General features: G+C 37.0%; 1 protein-coding gene across 1 annotated transcript; it reads left to right on the forward strand.

Annotated features, from left to right (window-relative positions):
* Positions 1-114: 114 nt before the first annotated feature.
* Positions 115-21,613, forward strand: DNAAF10 (dynein axonemal assembly factor 10; the record flags this gene model as incomplete). Its single annotated transcript, XM_084235349.1, has 8 exons — positions 115-422; positions 6,719-6,819; positions 8,352-8,482; positions 12,239-12,340; positions 15,094-15,209; positions 16,105-16,239; positions 18,424-18,521; positions 21,406-21,613. The coding sequence occupies exons 1-8, from the start codon at positions 240-242 to the stop codon at positions 21,611-21,613; spliced, it is 1,074 nt and encodes a 357-aa protein (XP_084091475.1). The 5' UTR covers positions 115-239.
* Positions 21,614-23,130: the final 1,517 nt, after the last annotated feature.

Consider the following 23,130-nt stretch of genomic DNA (forward strand, 5'->3'; position numbering starts at 1 on the left):
GAAAGGCAGTAGGTAAAGTCGACAAAGGAGTTTGTACCCTTGCTCAGCAGGGGGCTTGTGAGATTCACTACACGGCAGGCATCCCTGTGGACAGCTAAAGCTAACTGGCTAGGGCGTCGGGGGCCGAGTACGGCAACCGGGAGGGACAAACAGTCTTCTCTGTTTGGAGTTTGGTTTCCACGTTAGTGTATTGGAGGCGTCCGGGTGTACCGGTTTGCGAACGTGAAGTTGGCTGGAACATGTCGGCCTTTGAGAAACCTCAGATTATCGCCCATATCCAGAAGGGCCTCAACTACACGGTGTTTGATTGTAAGTGGGTGCCGTGCAGCGCGAAATTTGTCACCATGGGCAACTTTGCACGGGGCACCGGCGTCATTCAGCTGTACGAGATCCAGCAAGGGGACCTCAAGCTGCTCCGGGAGGTGGGTGCCAGGTCGACACTGCCCAGTTCGAAGATCTGGGACTGCTCTTGGGGGCGAATGTGGGTCAGGGATGAGGGACTCTGCATTCTTTTCTTGCTAAAACCTTAGTCCAATGTCCCCCAAAGCACAGCTCGACTGCACGGGACTAGCAAAGCTGATCGCAGACTGAGGAATACTTCCAACGTAATAAAAACACTTGTGGTTCCGAGTCCTGAATCCTCCTTGGTGAGCTAGTTCATCCGTTCCCTAGCTGGCCACTTTCTCCAGCCACCCTCGCATCGCGCGCTCTCGGAAGCCCAGCGATGGGGAGTTTTATTAAGAAACAGGACGGGTAAGCAGGACCAAAAGTTTCAAAGATCTGTAGATCTGCAGCTTTTAAAGAGATTTTTTTCTAAGAAAAATGGAACAGTATTGAAGGACCTTAAACTGGGTGCAACAAGAAACCAAGTTAAGACTTGGTTTCTAAATTCGAGGCCTTCCTGGGCAATGCGCACTTGTTTGTGGAAGATCTGTTAATAGATCCATTTTAGTCAAATGTTCTTCGAAGAAGCAGAGTCAAAATAGCCACCGGGGTACCTACAGTGTAATTGAAAGAGACGACCTAACATATCTATTCTCTCAGCAAGTATCAGTATATTGTCTGGTATCCTAGGCATGTGAATGACAATGTCCCCACTCAATAGTTTACTTTTTAGTGGGAGACTGTTAAGTAGTCAAACCAACGTAGTCAAACCAGGTACATAAATGCAAACCTGGACGAATTCTTTTAACATAAAGGAACACGTTCCCGTGAGCATAAAAACAGGTTTGGGATGAATAGAAACTAAGCCAACCTTGAAGTAGAGATTTCCAAACCAAACAGCATATTTGGAAACAGCATATTTGCAAGCCCAGCAATGGGAGAGTTTTATTAAGAAACAGGAGGGGTAAGCAGGACCAAAAGTGTCAAATATCTGTAGAGCTGCAGCTTTTAAAGAGATATACCCCTTTTTTTCTAAGAAAAATGGAATAGTATTGAAGGACTTTAAACTGGGTGCAACATCAGGTATACAGGTTTTGTAAAGATCACAAGTGAAAGAACTATAGAATAATATTCCCTAACAATTTTATTTTAAAAGAGTTGATTTGGGCTGCCTGAAAACAAATAATCAGTCATAGTCAGCTGTTTAGGGCTGTAAACCCTAAAAAACCCTAGGTCAAAGTAGACATCAGGGAAGATTGAGAAATGGTAGGTATGTAAAGCTATAATCTACATCATCCCACTTAGAATTTCTAGGATTGCTCGTTTTCTTGTTTAGTTTGCCCCTTCTAGCCAGGCATTCTACTCAGTTTCTAACCATGACTTTTTCTTTTCCACTTTTCCTTATGCTGCCACTCAACCCCCACTTACCTGTTGCTATTCTAAGGTTCAATTCAGATTATTTGATTTATGAAGTCCTTCCTGAACCTCATGCAAAGTGAGTTATCTTTATATTGCATTCAGTTGGTACTTAGTATCTCTCTGACAGAAATATATCATTCTGTCCACTTACTCTAATTAGATTGTAAGCTCCTGGAGAGTGAGAAAAGATTCCTAAGTGTGGTTTGTAAGGAACAGCCACTCAATAAATGACTTGTTGAAAGAACGAGTGAATGTATGTGTGTAAAAGGGTGGAACTTGGGAAACTTAGATTTTTTTTTATTATTAAACAGTTGGATTGATGGGTTTGAACAAATGAGAAACATTGGCAAGCTAAAAGAAACTTAATAGGAAAAAATACCAATCAAAACTCAACAAGAGAGCCTCAACAGACTTGTGTCTTTTTAAAAATAAGAATTACATAATTTGGGTACATTTCAGGAGTACACTTGTTTTATAAAATGAAATAGTACTCTTAGTTTTTTTCTACAGATTCTAGGGAATTCTAGCAAATTTTTTAAATTTTGCCTCAAGTATTATGAATTCATGATGGAATATTTTAAAAATATAGATAGGAAAAAGAAGAAAATATCACACATAATCTTAACCCTAGGAATAGCCACTTTTTATATTCTACCTGTATCCCCTGAGTCTTCTGATTCTACGGTAAACTATCTATTGAGAACCTCTTATTTCAAGGTCCTATGCTTAAGAAGGATGAGAGGTAATTGAAAGATGAGTACCTTCTCCTAGAGAGCCTACTGTCAAAAGTGAGAATAAATCAAATGCAAAAACACCTATAAGAATTCATTGTATTGGACTGTGATGATACAGTGGAAGAGAATATAGGAAGAGAATATAGGCAATCACAGGTTCAGTGATTCCGCTTATGTGCATCGGGATCACATGAGTATGTTTTTGTTGTTGGGTGTTTTTTAGTGTATATTTTTAAAATCTTAGAAATTCTGATGCAGTAAGACTCTTAATTTAGACTGAGGTGAGACCTGGGACATCAGTATTTTAAAATTTCCACCCAGGTGACTCCAACAAGTCCCAGGGTTGACAACCATTGAGATAGTTGAATTATTTATTAAAACACAATGTTGGGAAGCATGCTTTATCCTGTCATTGTGCATATACTTTAAATCATGTGCTCCAAAGTCAATGCATCCAAGATAAAAACCTGTGAAGGAAGCAAATGGGTCTTGTTGGTGTCTTCCTAACATTGTTACTAAGAGGCTAGATGGGAAATGCAGGTAGTGTACAATTGAGTTTGTTTCTTCACACATAGGTATGGGCATGGGCTTAAGGGTGAGCAGAATCCCTGTCTTTTCAGCTTACAGGCAGGTGACTTTATCAGCTTATAAAGGAATATTTTTTTTTCTAATTGGCACAAAGGACTGGGATAGTCCTGAAAAATAGAATCATAGTTAGGGATGTTTATACTTTAAAAATTAGTATTACATTAATAAAGTTCTGCTTTTTTAGCCCCTGTGCCACTGAATTCACTGCTTGTTAACATTTGGTTGACTAATGTTAATGTTAATTAAGTAGTGCCAGGATGTGGAGGAGGAAATACTGACAAGCTGTACTAGACCCACCCACAGAGAGAACAAAAATAGCTCTCTTGGAATTATCGATAGTGGCTTCTTTATTCATGGTAACTTATTGTAGCACAGAAAACCAACAGCTAGGTCAAATAGGACCATTGTTGATGGTCATTTTCAGTATCATGTAACCAGAGTTATTAATATATGCTGATTTTCTTTGTGGAACAAATTTCACAAAATAGGTCTTTTTTTAATAACCAGTTGGTTTTCTAGAAAATATTTTCTTCGAGAAAAAAAAACCTTAAGCAACCACTGAATTCTTTACATCTTTTCTTTTCCAAAGGTAAAACATTTCACAGAGGCAGGAAGGGAGCCCTTTTCTGAACTAGAAAAAATTAGCTTCATTCCAGTGTCCTCTTAAATTACTGTTACCATTTCCATGAATGTCTGAGGAAGGAGAAAATGCCTCTGCTCGTGGAAGTCCATTTGCCAGCATAGCTCAACCCTTTTGAGGAAAGTGCAGCCTTCACTGCTGTTTATTTGTTAGGTTTTTAAAATGTATATTTTGAGTTTAATTTGATTCTTGTACAATAGACCACTAGTATCTATAAATCTCTTTATATTTCTTTGACATAAGGAGAAAAGAGAGCATGAGAGAACCCTAAATGTTTGTTTATGCCTTATAAAAATATTAATGAAGGTGAAAATCAGAGGACACAAATCTGAAAGTAACTGTAATTCACACCCATGCTGTTAACTTCGCTAGCCCTTTCCATTTCTTGGGTACTTCTCATGACTGAAGTTTATGGAATGGGAGCTACATAGTAAAACGTTTATTTAACTGATGACATATAGGCCCGGAGGCAGCCTGATTTGGTAGAAAGAGCTTGGAGTCCACCTGGCTCTAGGAACCTTGGGCACATCTCTTGATCAGTTGAGCCTGTTTCCTCATCTGGATTGGGGTGTTCCAAACACTCAGCCTCCAGAGTGGTGTATGCTAGAAAGTGAAGGGGTGGTCTGGTCTAGAAGAACATCTACAACAGTATCTGATCTATAGGTGTTCAATATATGGATGGCATTTTCATTATTGCATGTAAATGACACCAGAAACTACTATATGTCAGTGGTGGGGTGGGAAAACATGGTGGGAGAAATTAGAATGTGAATCCTGCCAGTGGTTTCTCTCCAGCTCTAGCAGTGAGAAACGAATAGATGTTCACTTACATTTTCATTCCACAAATGTAGATTGAACAGATTAAGACAAGGACCCACTCTCACAGTGCTCACATTCTAAAAGGGAAGAGGTAGAAAATTGAAAATAATAAATAATAATAAAATAGTTCTGTTGGTAAGTGCAATGAAGATTAACAGTGTAAGTCCTAGTGAGTTGGGGGTGTTGCTTCTGCATAGAGGGGCCAAGAGACTTCCGAGAGGAGGTGACATTTGATCTGAAATATGAGCTGGGAGAAGGAAGACAGGATCATCTGAGGGAAGAGTACTGAGAATAGTAAATACAAATGCCCCAAGGTGGAAATGTCTTCTGAGTGTCTGAAGAAGGAAAAGAAGGCTGCAGGTGTGGCTGGAGGGTAGTAGAGAGAAGGGGCAAAAGCAGAAAATGGGGTCAGAGACAGGCCTTCTCATGCCATTCTTGTGAGTCTGACTCTAAGTGTGGCTACATTTTTCTCACCTTTAGAATCATATTATAGAGAGTTTTTGCCCTTTGTCAAAAAAATAATAATAATAAAGGGATATACAGTGGGAAAATAATAAAAGTGATAATATCTAGGATAGGGCCTAGCATGTCATAGTGTGGTTCTCAGTTTGGTTTCTTGAAGGCAGGGAATTTCAGATATGCTTAAGTGTCAGAATATCTGTACATGGTGATGATGTTTTTGGAGCACCATGAAATATTGGATAGTTCTTTCTACACAAGGAAGACATTTTTCAGTAAAAAAAAAAATGACTATATTACACATAGTCTAATTGTTACACCACTTGAAGTATCCAGAGACAGAGTATATGTTGCAGGTATCTTATGTGGGAGGGTCAAGTAGGAACTGATATTTGGGTTGTAAATTCTTTTGAGGTCATGGCTAGTCTTTGTATCTTATTTTTTAATTTATTTATACGGGAACTGGGGTACGAGGCACCGGAGGGTGAGAGAATTCACCAGAGACAGAGCAGGGAGCAGAACAGGCAGATGGACCAAGGACACTGCTGAGGGGAGCAGCGGGCGCGGGCAAGAGAGGTCTGCTGCGCCATGTGGGATTCTCGCCGATCGAACCAGCGCCACAGAGTCTGCGGGCAGCTTCACAGTGCGGCACTCAACCCACTGCGCCACCGGGGAGGCCCAGTCTTTGTATCTTCTTATGCCTACTTCATTGACTTGTATATGGTAGCAAACTCATTAATGTTGGATGATTGAATTGGACAAGTCTATGAAGCTCTAGGCTACAGTCTCATAGTCTATGATGGTCTTCAGTGAATTCTCTCAGCCACTTACCTTAAATAGTGCATTGGTGTATGCTTGTTTTACTAATATGTTTATATATAGTACTTATATATAGAATAAAAAAACCCTCAAAGATTGGCTGATCCATACTAATATCAGTGCCTTTACTACACACAGATATACAATCTCCATGCATTGAAAGGATTCCAGAGAGAATAGGAGAAAAACATTTTCAGTATGGGGCTTTTCAGGGAAAGCCATAAGAGTCACATAAACATTTTTGTTCTTGTAGCTATCTGAAGGAAGATCTTTTCTATGCTCTCATATCTGGCAAGGACCTTAAAGAATACCACTTTGCTGAAATTTTCATATTTGTGAACTTGTGGAAATGGTAGATTTTTCAGCATTTAAATGTCTTATTTAAAGCAAGATGAGAGGAAAGGCAAATTAAATGCGTTATTTTTGACAGTTCCATACTTTTAAACTATAGAAAAATTAATTACGCCGGTTCGATCCCTGGCTGCTCCCCGGCCACCGGAGGAGGGTCCCACATGGCGCGCAGACCTCTCCTGCTGCCCGCTGCTCCCCTCAGCAGTGTACTTCGGTCCTTCTGCCTGCTCTGCTCCCCACTCTGGCTCTGGTGAATTCTCTCACCCTCCCGCGCTTCTGACTGTACCCAGTGCATGTATAAATAAATAAATAAATGTTTAAAAAAAAAAAAAAAAAGAAAAATTACTAAAGGAAAAGTGATTTTTATCAAAAAAATGCTTTAATAGTGTTTTATATTATGTGCCTTATTTAAATCCCATAATCCCATAATTGAGACATAAATATCACAGATTATAAATAGCTGCTTACATAAATAATGTATCTTCTTTCCCTTCCTTCTATCAAGATTGAAAAGGCCAAACCCATTAAGTGTGGAACATTTGGTGCAACGTCTTTACAGCAGAGATATTTAGCTACTGGAGATTTTGATGGAAACCTTCATATATGGTAAGATTATTTAATCAGTATTAAGATACGAGATAAGAAATTTCTTTGATAGTCTCAATACTATTCCTCTGTAGAAGAGAATTCTAATTTTAAAATGTTTCTTTTCTTGTTCAATTTTAACTTTCTAAAAATGTCAGGGTAATCTTTTAATGTATATTTCTAGATTTCATTCATCAAACTCTTATTTTAAAATACTAACCTTTTTTTAGATTTCAAAATCAAATTTTATTGATTTGCTAGTCATATAAATTTGGGGGCTACAGTTTCACCTTAACATGTGCACGTGCTTCACTCACAGTCTCCCAAAGCCCCAGTGCCATTATGCTAGCACATTTACCCCCTTCCCATACTTCCCCCTGCATCTCCTCTGGTAAATACAGTATTTTTCAGAATCTAGAGTTGTTTGGTTGTGTTTGCCAATTTTTTTTTCTTGGTTGAATAAAACAATCCAGTAACTGTCTTGCACTTTCTGATATATGTCACTTACCGTGTCTCCTCAGGATCCAGCCATTTTTCCCAAAAGGCACTATTTCATCTTTTATACTTTATCTTAGACAAAAGGCTGAGAGACAATCTATTTCCTCTTTTTAATATCTGCATAGCATTCCATTGAGTGTGTGAGTATGTGTGCATGTGTGTATACATCACAAATTCTTTATTCTTCTGTCTGCTGCTCGTCATTTAGGTTGGTTCCATGACTTGGTCATTGTGAATAATGGTGCTGTGAACATAAGTGTGCATAAAACTTTTCACATTAGTATTTTCATATTCTTTGGATGAATAACTAGGAATGGTACTGCTAAATCATATAGTATTTTCATCTTGTTTTGTAGGAATCTCCATACCAGTTTCCTTAGAGGTTATGCCAGTTTACATTCTCACCCAACAGTGAATGAGTATTTCTTTTTGTCCGCATCTTCATCAGCTTTTGTTGTTCCCAATCTTTTTGATATACACATTCTCACAGGTGTGAGGTGATATCTCATTGTGATTTTGATTGGTATTTCTTTTATAATGAGTGATACTGAACATTTTTTCGTATGTTGTTGGCCATATGGTATGTCCTCTTTAGATAAGTGTCTATTTAGACCTTTTGCCTGTTTTTTATTGGCTTATTTGTATTTTTATTGGTGAGCTATATTAGTACTTTATATATTTTGGAAATTAACCCATTGTTGGACATGTGATGGGCAAATATCTTCTCCCAGGCATTGGGTAGCCTTTTTGTTTTTGTGATAGTTTTTTTTTTTTTAGATGTTTGACTAATATCAATATTTATTTCCATAAATGCTGTTTGGTGCTAGCATTTAACATTCTGCCTTTGTAAATAAAGAGCTATAACCGTCCACTTTTAAAAATGCAATGTGTGACAGAAAAATTAGATTTTGTTTATATTTCACCAAGTCATTTGGCATTAGATAATGACAACATTGAGTTTTTGTTTCTTTTAATTTTTTACTCTGGAAATCCCAATTTAAAGTTAGTGGCTTTTTTTTTCCAATGCATTAGTTAACATCTAATCTATTGTTTAGGAATTTGGAAGCTCCAGAAATCCCAGTATATTCTGTAAAGGGCCATAAAGAAATTATAAATACTATAGATGGTGTGGGTGGACTTGGAATTGGGGAAGGAGCACCTGAAATTGTGACTGGAAGCCGAGATGGTAAGTCACTCTATATATTTTAATTTTTTTAAGCTAAATCTTTATTTAACAGTATATCCTCTCCCTATGAAAATCTTTGGTAATATTGACACCCCAGTCTAACATCCTCGTTTGGTTTTTTTTTTTAAGATTTACTTATTTATGCGTACAAGAACTGGGGTGTGGGCCAGAGGTACTGGTGGTGAGAGGATTCACCAGAGACAGAGTGGGGAGCAAAACAGGCAGATGTACCGAAATACTCTGGTGAAGGGAGCAGCAGGCAAGACAGGAGAGGTCTGCTGCGCCATCTGGGTTAGCTCCCTGGCTGGGAATCAAACTCATGCCACAGTGGCTGACGATAGCTTGATAGCACTGAGACTTAACACCTGTGCCACCAGGAAGGCCTCATTCACCTTTTTTGCTAGCTGTGTTTGATTATATATCCCTCAATTATTTGAGACTTTGGGTATTGAGAGAGAGAGAGAGAGAGAGAGAGAGAGAGAGAGAGGGGCATGGAACTTACTGTTTTAGTTTTGAGCTAGTTCAAGTACTAAGAACCATAGTTTCCTATGAGCCTTGAAGGATTTCAAATTTCTTTACAGGGTTTTGAGGCAGCTGATGATATAATGTGGGTGGCAGCATTTCATTTTCTTTTTTTAAAAAGCAGAATTAGTACTTGTGAAAATTGTCATATTGACAGCTGGCTGAAAACTGAAGTTCTGTGATCCTTCCACAGAGCATTGTAGAAATCTTCAAGGGCACTGACCCTACTTTGCCACCATGTAGTGACTACCATGGGACAGGTCTTTGGTACCAAAGGTGTTCTGAATGATTGTAATCAGAATTTTGCTCGTCATGAGGGATAGATTATTTAGTTGATTTGACTATTTTTTTAATGACTGCTCAAGACCATGTGTAAATTGTTTTAAAAGAAAAGTGAAATGGTTATTTAAGTGCCTGAGCTACTGAGGATCTAAAGGGTGGGCCCAAGAATGAACCAAGATGTACAAATGAAAATAGTGATTAACAGAATGTTGATAGAAACTGAGAAAGAGAATGCCTCAAGGAGTTGCTGAGAGATAAAATAATTAAATGTGGCTGGAAAGATCAATTGGGGGCACACTGTAGAGGGGTTATTAAAGAAAAGAGTTTAGAATATATTACTGTTAATGACTTGGTGGCAGAGCCCTGGTACCTGACAGTGTAAAGAAAGAGCTTCAACAAAAAATAAGAACATTCCTTGTGTAGCATGCCAGCCTTTAAGATTGAATTAGGTTGTAATGTTTTATGGTTTTATCTCTGACAGTAAAGCTTGACAAAAATTAGGAATCATTTTCCAACATCCTTTTTTGTATAATGCTGTACTTTTTTCAGTAATGATATATACACTGTATTGATTTTCTATGATGTAATATTTTAATAAATAGCTCATGAGTAAGAAAAAGAAAAGTCAGATGTAATTTTCTAATAGTTACCCAAGAATGGCTGTATTTTAGAAATCAATTTTGTTTTCAATCATAAAAGCAGTATGTAATATAGAAGGGAAACTAACATTTAATCTTTTACACTAGCATGACCATTAGAACATTTTTTCTTTCCAGTTTACATAATATATGTGTAATATATGTGTGTATATATATATAAATAAATAATATTATGTAAGCTCTCAGCAACTCTTTGAGGCATTCTCTTTCTCCAATGTCTATCAACTTTCTGTTAATCACTGTTGTCATTTTTGCATCTTGGTTTACTCTTGGGCAGCCCAGTCTTAGACCAGTAGTAGCTTGGGCGACCTAAATACCATCTCACTTTTCTTTTAAAACAATTTCCTCATCATCTGGAGCAGTCATTGAAAAACTAGCCAAATCAACTAAATAACTATATAACATTCCATCCTATAGATGTGTCACAGTATCTTTAACCATGACCCTGATAATAAGCATTCAATTTGCTTTAAGTTTTTGTTTATTATTTTGGGAGAGTGACTTAAAAATAATGAAGAGGGCCTCCCTGGTAGCGCAAGGGTTTAAGCACAGCACTGTGGCAACTATAAACCAAAGATATTCTGTGGTGGGGGAAAAGAGAGTAGGATCAAAACAGGGGTGGGAAGAGGACAAGGGACCATGGTGATAGTTCACGGGTGAATGGGTGGTGGGAATTTCACAGGCACTATAACTGAGAAGAAAATGCATACATTGTACAAAAATGAAAAGTGATGTAAAATGTATAAAATAAAATAATATTTAAAAATAAAATAAAATAGATTAAAAAAAGAAAAAGTGCAGCACTGTGAAGCTATCTGCAGCCTCTGCAGCATGAGTTCAATCCCCGTATGGCTAGGGAGCTACCCACATGGTGCAGCGGACCTCCCTTGTCTTGCCCGCTGCTTCCCTCAGCAGTGTATTCCAGTCAGTCTGCCTATTCTGTTCCCCACTCTGTCTCTGATGAATCCTCTCACACCCCCTCCCTGCACTTCGTCCTGTACCCCAGTTCTTGCATGCATAAATAAATAAATCTTTTTTAAAAAATGAAGAAATGAATATCATCATATATATAACTTCTTTGGAATGAGCATATTTTGTGTTGATCATAACGCTATAATAATACTATATAGTATGCATAATAAAATATACATAATACTATGTGTTATAGTACCATAATAATAATCAAATGTCATCATTCACTGTTGAATTTTAAAGTTATCAAACTTCCCAACATACCTATTTATGTTATCAGCTATAAGAGATGAGGTTGATTTCCAGCCATTACACAGCACTGATTTTTCCCTTTTTCCCATAATTTAATAAATAAAAATGGCACTTCATTTCAATTTGTGTTAACTCATTTCCATATTTGTGTTCTAGTTAATTTTGCTCGGAATTGTCAGTTTATATTCCTTGCACATTTAACTCTTGCAAACTTATTATAATATGAATCTTATCAATTTCTATGAGTCTTATAGAGTAGTAGAATAACCTCTTGTCACATTTGTGGGATATTTTATTCTCCTTAAAGCAGACTTTTAAGTAACCAACTTAATTTTATCCTTGGAATTATATCTAGTGAGATAGCTCCATTTTCTTGAGTTTATTATCTCTTTAGGGATTTTTTTGCCCTTTTCCGGTTTTTTCTCCTGTACTTGCCTTTTAGCCATTTTATTACATGCATTTGCATTTCTTCTTGGCAGTGACACCATTTAGTTAGTAGTCCTGTAATTTGCATTAAAATAAGAGGGTTGGAATTCAATTGAGAAGAATTATTTGTTAATATTTCCCTCTTCTCTATTGCCAAGGGAAATTAAACTTAATTGTCTATGAAATAGTATTCTAAAACGCCATGTAAGAAACCATAGATGTAAAAATTAGAGTTTATTCATTTGTCTAAGAAAAATGCCAATGATTATATGGCTTGTAAGGAAAAAAATTAAAATCAAAATGATACTGGTATTATTCTAAATAAAAACACTAGTTTTAGGCTCAAACAAAATAAGACATGGTTTGCATTACACAACATTTCTATTCTTGTCACTCATATATTGTTGATAACTTAGGAACAGTGGGGATTTTTTTGTATATATTAATTTGGAAAGTAACATGGGTTATGTTTCTGATACTAATTGCAACTTGCCCAAATAGAAGTCAGTAAAATGTGAATATTTTTCAGATATTATAACATCTATAATATCACCACATATACGGAAGACATAGGAGGAGAATGAAGACAAGAAATGCCATCATTCTTATTGACATTTTACCATCTTACTTTTATTTGTGATAGGAACTGTGAAAGTGTGGGACCCAAGGCAAAAAGATGATCCTGTTGCTAATATGGAACCTATACAAGGAGAAAACAGGAGAGACTGTTGGACCGTGGCATTTGGTAAATTATTGAAGATCTCTTGCACTAAACAGATCAGATGATAAAGTCAAGAAAGTTCTGATAGTTTCTTTTCATATTGTTTCGTGGATTATTCTGACAGTTGTTGTCAGCCTCAGGGTCCTGGATTTAAATCCTCATTGTACTACTTATGGACTCCGACCTCATCTGTTCCTTGATTGCTTTGTTTATAAAATGAAACTAGTAATACCAGTTCTATGAAATGGAACTAATAGCTAGTAATGGAACTATTAATGTCATTTTGAAGATTCAATAATTAGTGCTTATTTAGGATTATGCCTAGATTATTAAGTGCTCAAAAATATTTGGTATTAATATGTACTTCTCTGTAACTACATGATATTGACCTACTTTGGAACCAAATGCTATTAGTGGGTCTGAGCAGAGCTTCAAATGCAAAGGGTCACCTAACAAATCTTACATTATACTCTACACAGAATATGTCTATTGTCTAGAAAATGGTTATGCCATTACAAAATTATTTCTTATGCATTTGATAACTACATTCCTCTATTGAAATATTTTAAATGAATAATGACTTTGTGGGATTAATTGGTCATTGTTGAGCACCAACATTAAAATAACTTTGTTACTAAAGAATACGTGACATATTTTAAACCTGTTACTCCTTTTTTTAAAAAAATATAATCCTATGTAGATAACAGACACTAAAGTGATATTTAACTATATAGATGCAAACTGTTTAACTTTTTATGTTACTTTAAAATTGAAGTGTTATTTAATCAGAGGAAAGTTTCAGTTTCCAGTTTTTAAAATAAATTATTATATGGGAATTACCTGTTTTTATATTATGAGCAATATATACAAACCTACTTTGAGGAAGAATTTCAAGATTAGTACTTAGAATCATCCAAAAATTGATAAAATAGGGCTTCCCTGGTGGCGCAGAGGTTGTCTTAGCACTATCAAGCTTTCGCCAGCCACTGCGGCATGAGTTCCATCCCTGGCCAGGGAGTTAATCCACATGGTGCAGCAGACCTCGCCTTCTTGGCCACTACTCCCCTAAGCAATGTATTTCAGTCAATCAGCCTGTTCTTCTCCCCCTCTGTCTCTGGTGAATCCTCGCACCTCCTCCCCCCGCACCTGTGGCTTAGACCCAGTTTTTGTATGCATAAATAAATAAAATAAATCTTTAAAAAAAATTTTAATTGATAAAATAATTAGAAAGTTATTACCTTTGGGTCCACCAATACCTTTTCATCTTTGACCTAGTTCACATAAATACAATCTTAAATGCAAGGCATTACGTTAAAAAAAATTGATCTGTTGATTTGACTGTTTTTATGACTGCCAAATATATGAAAAGTACTGTGGGCAGGCAATGATGAATCAGACTCATATTCTAGCTTCAGGAAGCTTACAGTTTAGTAAAGAAGGCCTGCTATTTACATAATTATGGTACAATGTAGAAATGATAAAAAATCAAAAGAGGCATGGATAAACGCAGAAGGAATCCCATGGAGAGATGACTGGGAAGGAAGAACATTTTGACCCTAAACCAAGAATTTACAGGATTAGAACTACAGAAATTGGGAGGTAATTTCAAGCATAAGGACTAGGTTGAAAAGTGTCCAAGAAAGTCTGTAGAAGGAAGGAAGTAGTGATAGGAATAGCCTTAGAGATGGCTCAGGGCCATGGCCAGATGGTCCGGAGATAGTGGTAAACCTTCGAAGGTTTTTGTAAAAATGAAGTAGGATCAGAGCTTCAGAAAAATTAAACTGGTGGCATATAATGGGAAAGATGAACAGCAGAAGGAATATGATTCTGAAGCTCTTGGCAGTATCCTAAGGAAGACTTAGGTTAGAAGCAATGAGACAGGGCAGAGGGGAATTGATCAGAAGATAATCTTATGACACAATAAATAGAATTTGGCAGATTTTTAAGCAAAGGGAACAAAGGCAGGAATAGGTCCAAGATGACTTGATTTTGAAGATGATTGCGGGGCAAATGCTGTTTTAAGCTGGAAAAGTTCCATGTGGGTGGGGCATTATGATTCTTTATGGGCAGTGAGGAAGATAGTGGGATGAGTTTTGGACATCAGGAGTTTAAGATGCAGTTGTGTTGTCCAGAGGGAGCCCACAGTGTAAATGCAGGACTAGGGTTTATGAGAAAGAAGGTATTGGGGACAGTGAACAAAAGCAATGGGACAAGATGACCAGAGAACCTACCATAGTTGCAAGGGCCTCTCAACACATTTTCCTTGGGAAGAGGATCTCCAAATAAATCCCAGGGTCCAAGCAGGATGAATTTAATCGCAGTGTACTACAAATTGTTTCAAGTTGCCTTACCAAAATGAGATCACAACAGGACACTATTTTGCAAAATAGCAATAAATCAGTTTTAAAGCTGTTTTATTCAAATATAATTCCTGCCAACAAAAGCAATGAACAACAGAACTATGTTTAAACCATAGTTGGCCTGTTTTTCTTTGCAGATACAATATAGAGAGAACTTGAGCTTTTCCCTTAGAATCAAATATACACTTTCACATATGGCTTTAGCACAGAATCGCAAACAATGAGCCTTTAAAAAAAATATTAGATACCAAATTAATAATCTTGCTATTCTGTTGGGAAAGGTAAAATGAGATTCCACCCAATGTGATATCTTTATCTGATTTGGTATAAGGTATATGTGTAGTTTCATAAGATTTTTTTCTACCTGTCTTCAAATAGCATACATAAAGATCTGAAATGTTGTGTGTTGATTTTCAGGCAATGCTTATAATCAAGAGGAACGTGTTGTTTGTGCTGGCTATGACAACGGGGATATCAAGCTGTTTGATCTAAAAAATATGTCATTGCGGTGGGAGACAAACATAAAAAATGGGGTAATGTCAATTGGGATTCCTTAGTTTCTCCGAGCATGTTTTCATCCATCTCCTCACCACCTTTGGATTGTGTTTTGAGGTTATAATGAAAACCAGGGATTCTCTCTTCAGAGAGTGAACACATGCCCTCATGTGGCATGACAATGCCAGGCAAGCCACTGGCCTCAGTGGCACATCACCACTGTGGGCCATGTAATGTGATAGTAAGATGAACTAGTAAGAGGCCCCTTTCTGCCAATGAAGCCTGAAGAGTCTCCCAGGTACTTTCAGATTTTTAGTTCTTGAGTTGTATACCTTCCATGGGGAATACAGTTCTGTCCTCTTTTCTAAAGTTAACCTTAGGGCCTCCCTGATGGCGTGGAGGTTAAAGTCTCCGCACTGTCAAGCTTTCGCCAGCCACTGCAGCAGAAGTTCAAGCCCGGGCCAGGGATCTAACCCACTTGGGGCAGCAAACCTCTCCTGTCTCAACCGCTGCTCCCCTCAGCAATATATTTCAGTAGATCTGCCTGTTTTGCTCCTCACTCTGTGTCTGGTGAATCCTCTCACTGCTGCTCCCCTGCTCCTCCAGCTCTTATATACATAAATAAATAAAAATAATAAATAAAATTAAGTCAACCTTAAATGTACAAAATAATTATGTAATATATATAAAAAATTAAATTATGGCTTTCTGAATGCATCTGTGGGATAAGGGAACTCAAGATGGTTTTGTTAATTTCATTAAACAAATTTTTTTATGGTTGAAAGTATGTGATACATTGGTTCAAAAGTTAAATGATTGTTTAAATTTTTGCATTTATATGAGCTGATAATTTTAGCATTGTTTTTCTTAGTTTGAAAGACTTCCTGAAAAATAATTTTTAAAACATCAGTAATAAATATTCTCTCTTTTCAGGTGTGTAGCTTGGAGTTTGACAGAAAAGACATCAGTATGAATAAATTAGTAGCTACATCTCTGGAAGGAAAATTTCATGTTTTTGACATGAGAACACAGCACCCAACCAAAGGTTTTGCCTCAGTTTCAGAAAAGGTAAATATGAAGGAAATGTCTTTCTATGAAGAAGACTGTTCATAGCTTGTTTTAGACTAATAAATAGAATTAGTCACCATAGTTCCTTCTAGGTGTTTCTATGAAGGGAGCTATTTTTAATTTATTCTTGTGGAGTCTTGACAAGTTTTTCTGTACAAAGAGTACCTTCCCAAAGTTGATCAATTTTAGACTCCTTGATTATAATAAAGACCTCATTTGGCTAGGAAGTTTAATGTGTGGCTTAGGAGCAATCACATGAAAAATAACTGATGTTAGGATCGCAGCAAAACCTACCCTGGTGTTTTCTAATAAATAAATATTTCTATTAATACTTACTTATCTTTCAAAATATCTCATATATATCATGTCATTTCATCACATTTTGTATTCCAGCTTGCTATATTAAATGAAACTATTTAAAGCATTAGTGGTTAGTACACACATACATAAAAGCATTGTGGTTAAGTACATACTCAAAAATATTTATTCATTCATACATACATATATATTTTTCCTTTGCCTGTTCCTAATAGTATTTGAGGTCACTTAGAGGGGAACATACGGTATTACAGCATCAGAAAAACAGATGAAGAAAGCAAGGAAAAGGAAAATTCTTGTTAAAAAAAAATATGTCTGGAGTAAGGGGCTTACTTAAAATTCATGCTGAAACATCCTGTCATTTGCAAGAGTTGTGTTAGAAAGGTGACTCTGAGCGTCCTGAAGTATAAAAATAAGTGAATATCAGCTATAGATTTGTAGCTTCCATAGATTAAAATGTGTAGGTTGTTCAGTAAATAAAAATTCACTTCCTTGCTCATTTTCCTCCACCACAGATTCAGTAGCACGTTTCAAACCTTCATGTTTTGTCTTAACAATAATCATTATTGTATGTAAATTACTGTCACTGCCTGATGAACTGAATTCTTTGCAGTACGATTATACATTGTGATATTATTGAATATTTTGTCTTTGTCATTTTAGAATATATTAATATCTATCAACAGTAGAAAGCACTTTACTAAATTGTTCCATATATGTAAATTGTAATATATTTTTCAGGATCTGCAAATTGTAGTTTTGTCTGCAAAATTTTTTGGTTATATTTTAGTTAATACAGTAGTTGCTAAGTGTGTCTGATGTATTTTGAGGTCATCTCCCCTCTTGCATTTTGTGCTTTTATTAACTTCCAGAAGAAAAAGAAAAGTTTAAGCCACAAACCAAAATAAATTTAAACGATTTGAACCTAATCATTTGAGGACTCTGACACACTTACAAATTGTACATTTTAAGATGTTGTGTTTTATCTGCGGGTGGTAATTCTTTTAAAAAGACGATTAAAATCAAGTGTCAGAACTCATCAGTCACTAAAATGTAAAGTGTCTAAATGTGGCATGTATTGAATCTTTCAGTCTCATTGCTTCTGCATTCCTTCCTCCCTTCCTGCTTTCTTTGCCTCTCTGTCTCCCTTCAGTTCTCCACAGTGAATATAGCACTGTTGGCATAGATTTACTGGCTGTGTTAAGATGCTAACAAGTATTAACCTTCCTGTGGCTGATTTTTATCTTTCAGTTTAATACTACTGATAAAGGCCCTTGCTTATTATTTCCATAAACACCATATATGTCCTCATGGTCCTTATTTTGAAGACAAGTCTAAAGCTGATGAATTAAAGATAAGGCTCAAGGAGCTTTAAGTTAAAATTCATTCTCTATATGGGAATTCAATTCTTCCCACTCAATTTTGCTGTGAACCTGAAACTGCTGTTTTTTAAGTCTATATTAAGAAAATTCAGGCTAACCTTTTTTTCCCTTTTGGAGGGAGAATGTTTTTGTATTTTCAGTTTCTTTCCCCCTCCAACTGAGCTGAAGATATTAAAATGTATAAAATCTATTTACATAATTTATGTGGTATTGCAAATATAAATGGATTTTTTAATCTAATACCATTTTTTAAGTTAGTAGAACTTTGTTTCAAAAGCAACTAAGAGAAATGATGCTTTACCTAATTTCTATGTACTTCTATAAATCTCAGCAATTATTATAAAAAGATACACCAGAAAGTAATTACTTGCATAAGATATGTTGAAAATACAGATGTGAAAATTCTTTAATTATAGGATTTGGTTTCTGGGGAAGTTTTTATTCATCCGTTGTAAACCATTTGTGTGCTTCTCATCCTACATAGGCTCATAAATCTACTGTGTGGCAGGTCCGACACCTGCCCCAGAACAGGGAGCTCTTTCTGACAGCTGGGGGCGCCGGCAGCGTTCACCTCTGGAAGTAGTAAGTCTCTCCCAGTGCACGTTGCTCCTTTTTAAGTTACCTGTGGGCGTAAAGTAGGATTAGCTTGAACTTTTTTTATTGTCATTTTTTTCTTCTTTGACTTAGTTCATTTTGAAATGATTTCAAATTTCATAGTTATTACATAAGTGTTATTTTCTCAGTGTTTTTTCCACTAATGTGCTTATTTTCTACTTAGTAAATACCAACTTTCTTTTGACACACTTAAATATATTTGTCATTATAATTGTGTCTTCTTTATACTGGAATAGCTCAGGAATAGTTCTTTTTGTAGATTTGATATCATGGTTTTTGCTAGCTTACTATTTTTAGTATGAAAAATTTGACCAAAGACTTTGATCAGATATAATTGTCTGATCATTGGAACACTTCCTCTAGAAGATAGGAAAAGGGTGGGAATTCTTCATTTTAGAATCTGATAATTCACTTTCCCAAGTTCAAATAACATCACTGTGACAGAACCAACCCAGAGAGCATGTCCCTGACTGGTCTCTAGGGAAGACCTTGTCTTTCTGCAGCTGTTGCTGGGCGCGGTGCTCTGAAGCTTCAGGGCCCTCAGGTGACAGGTCAGCTGCTTCTTGAAAAGGTCTGATAAAAGTTGGAAGTTAATGGTATTTCTTTCTCTAAACATGACTCAAGAAAAAAGATTTTTAAGAAAATCAACATAAGCCCATAATTATGAAAGGTATTTAAAAAATAAAAATCATCTAACAGGTCTAGGACTTTCACATTTACAAAATACTTCTCTATTTCTTAGTTCCTTTTAGAAACTAGAAGTGGTACTGAAAAGTAGGGCCACAATTAGAAACACTTGTCACTCTTAGTTTAATTCAAAGAGTAGAGGGAGAGCTTGAAGAGTGCTGACAGAGGACCTGAGAGAGATCATTTGGAACTTCCCTTTCCTGATGCTGTTGCCCATTGTTTTTTTTTTGGTATTTATTTTCCACAGATGAGTGAAACCATCTGAAATCTGTCTTCCACTTTTAACTGATTTCACTCAACATAATCACCTGAAAACCCCATCTATTTTGTCCCAAGTGCCATCGGTGCATCTTTCTTCACAGCTGAGTAATATTCCATTAATATATTGATATGTTCCACCATTTCTCTATCCAGTCATCTGTTGAGGGGCACTTGGGTTGGTTCCATGATTTGGAAATTGTAAATAGTGCTGCTGTGAACATAGTTATTTTTAGTATTTTTGAAGTCAAAGTAGTGATACCTAGTAAGTTTTAAAAGACCTTCAGAGAAGTTCCTCTATAATTCACTGAAAACACATCGCCTTGGGGGAGGGGTGTTTCTCTTTCCACTCTTTCAACTCTAAACCATATTGTATTTATGAGTTATTAAATCTTTAGCTCTTCCTATTTTATAAACTTATATTTTCAGCTGGAAGAAAATCAAATGTTGTTGGAGTTGCTTTTATCTTTGTTGAAACAGTGGTATTTGGGTCTCAAATCTCTTGGCATTGTTCACCTGTGTTTTCTTCTATGTATTTTATAATTTCAGGTCTTAAATCCAAGTCTTTAATCCATTTTGAGTTAATTTTTGTATGTGGTGTGAGATAGAGGTCTAGTTTCATTCTTTTGCTTGTGGCTGTTCAGTTTTCCCAAGGCCATTTGATGAAGATACTTTCCTTTTTCCAATGTATAATCTTAACTCTTTGTCACAGATTGTCCATATAAGTGTGAGTTTATTTCTGGGCCCACAGTTGTATTCCATTGGGGTCTGTGTGCCTGTTTTTATTTGAACACCATACTCTTTTGATTACTGTGGATTTGTGGTATAGTTTGACGTCTAAGCATGTGATGCCACTGTTCTTCCTCTTGTTGGGACAGAATTGCTTTGGCTATTCTTGGAATCTTTTGTGGTTCCATATAAATTTCAATAATGTTCTATTTCTTTGAAGAATGCCATTGAAACTTTGATAGGAATTGCATTGAATCTGTATATTGCTTTGGCAAAGTGGCCATTTTCACAATGTTAAATCTTCCAGTTCATGAGCAGGGAACATCTTTCCATTTCTTTGTGTCATCTTGTATGTCTTTAAACAGTGCAGCATCTTCTCATGGAAATGGTACACAGAAGGTCCTTAGGCTAGGATCTGTATAGTGAAGCTGTGGGGTCAGAAACCCGTGTCAGCGTTCCATTCTGGAATTGTTCAGGAGAGATTCTGCAAGTGCTGCTTACTGCTTTTGTCTCTGCACGTAACTGTTTGTCCTAATGTCTAGTAATTTGAATCCAGAGAAGAATTATAATAAAAGTTTATGAAGAACACTGTGTAGGGCCTCTCCCGGTGGCGCAGCGGTTGAGCACTGGGCTGCAAAGCTGCCCGCAGCCTCTGCAGTGCTGGTTCGATCCCCGGCCGCCGGCAAGGATCCCACATGGTGCGCAGACCTCTCCTGCTGCACCCGCTGCTCCCCTCAGCAGTGTATTTCGTCAGTCTGCCTGTTCTGTTCCCCGCTCTGGCTCTGGTGAATTCTCTCACCCTCCCGCGCTTCTGACTGTACCCAGTGCTTGTATAAATAAATAAATCTTTAAAAAAAAAAAAAAAAGCACTGTGTAAATATATTGAAGAATGCTAGATTAGCCTGAAACTTTAATATTAAAAGAGAACAGAATGCTGAACAGAAATAATGTTGAAAAATTTTAGTAGAACTAATAACCCTTTTTTATGAGATTTTGGGAGGAGGGAATTAAAGTTGAAATACGTAGTATCTGGTTGCATACACTTCAACCTTACAAAGATTCTTACAGTATTTTTAGTTCTAGTAATCAACTGAGAAATAAGTTATTGGAGTATGTGTGTAAAAGTAAAATGATAATTCCTAAATTTCTCTTCTTACTACTGTGCTTTTGTTTTCAGTGAATACCCCGCTCAGCGATCCAAGAAAGATTCTGAAGGAGTAGAGATGGGAGTTGCAGGTTCTGTCAGCCTTCTGCAGAATGTTACATTGTCCACCCAGCCCATTTCAAGCTTAGACTGGAGTCCAGATAAAAGGGGCCTCTGTATCTGTAGTTCATTTGATCAAATGGTAAGAGTACTGATTATTACAAAACTCCATAAAATTTGAACTGAAAATTTTGGACTTAAAACCTTCCAGAGTAAACAGTCAGAATTTAGACCATGTTCTAGGATCCTTTGACCCTCGTTGAACAAAGTTGAATATAACTGATAGAAAAAAGGCCTCAATGCAAACTTCTGGACTGATTTCTCTCTGGGTGGGAAAGCCAAGCTCCATGTTTCTGTGACCTCGTTGAATACAGGCTTGCTGCTGCGCATGGGGCATCGCCATTTCCCAGCCCTGCTCTGTTCCTCTCCTGCTTTTTCTAATGAGAAGGTGATACTTGTCTCTATCATATTTCAAGTTTGTTTGGCATCCCCAGGTTTCATACTTATCATCATACTTGTGTTGCATTTCAGTGTTTACACTGCTGAAGTAGGTGTCATTTAGTTTGGTTTTAAATGATTTGCCATGGTAAAACCACTGTGAATTAACCTTCATAAATATATTTTGAGAGATTTCCATGTCACTAAGTTTCTTCTAAAAGCGTTACTTTGTAAAATAACAGAATAACATGGTCTGACTAGATTTGGGTAACAGTTATCAGCAGTTTAATTCATTTATAAATTGAAATATTCTGACTTAAAAAGACCTCTTTTTTACTTAAAAAAACAAACCAGGATTTGCACTAGTGAGACTTTTGGTTGTTGGCTGTGTTTAAGTGATACTGAGATGTACAAGATTGTGGGGGGGGGTGGTTTGTAATTTGTTGGTTTTTTTTTTCCAAATATTTTTATATGTTTTATGAATAAATTTGTTTTGGAAATCCATGGAAGCCTTGTTTCTTTTTTTTTTTTTTTTAACTTAACAATCATAAGCGAACACCATCAGTTCTTTTGCTTTATAAATGCTTGATAAGTCCCTCTTAACTCACTTTGATTCTTTTTTTTTTTTTTAATAGAGGCATGTTTTATTTATTTATTTATTGTATTTGTTTGTTTATACATGCACTGGGTACAGTCAGAAGCGCGGGAGGGTGAGAGAATTCACCAGAGCCAGAGCGGGGAGCAGAGCAGGCAGAAGGACCGAAGTACACTGCTGAGGGGAGCAGCGGGCGGCAGGAGAGGTCTGCGCGCCATGTGGGACCCTCCTGTGGTGGCCAGGGAGCAGCCGGGGATCGAACCGGCACCGCAGAGGCCGCGGGCAGCTTCGCAACCCAGCGCTCAACCGCTGCGCCACCGGGGAGGCCCTCACTTTGATTCTTCAGTGTTCATTGCATCTCTAGCAAAGCTCAGAGGTAGGGGCCTCCCTGGTACACAATGGTTTAAGCATCAGCCCTGTGAAGCAATCCGCAGCTACTGCTGCAGACCTCTCTTGTCTTGCCTGCTGCTCCCCTCAGCAATCTGCCTGTTCTGCTCCCAACTCTATCTCTGGTGAATCCTCTCAACCCCCACCAACCCCTCACCACACCTCTGGCCTGCACCCCAGCTCTTCTATGCATAAATAAATAAATCTTTTTTTAAAAAAAAAAAAAGCAGAGGTAGTGTCTTTACCACATTTCCATAGGCCTACCTTCCCATTTTTCC

The sequence above is a fragment of the Talpa europaea genome, assembly GCF_964194135.1.
Source record: "Talpa europaea genome assembly, chromosome: 6".
Classification (NCBI taxonomy): Eukaryota; Metazoa; Chordata; class Mammalia; order Eulipotyphla; family Talpidae; genus Talpa; species Talpa europaea.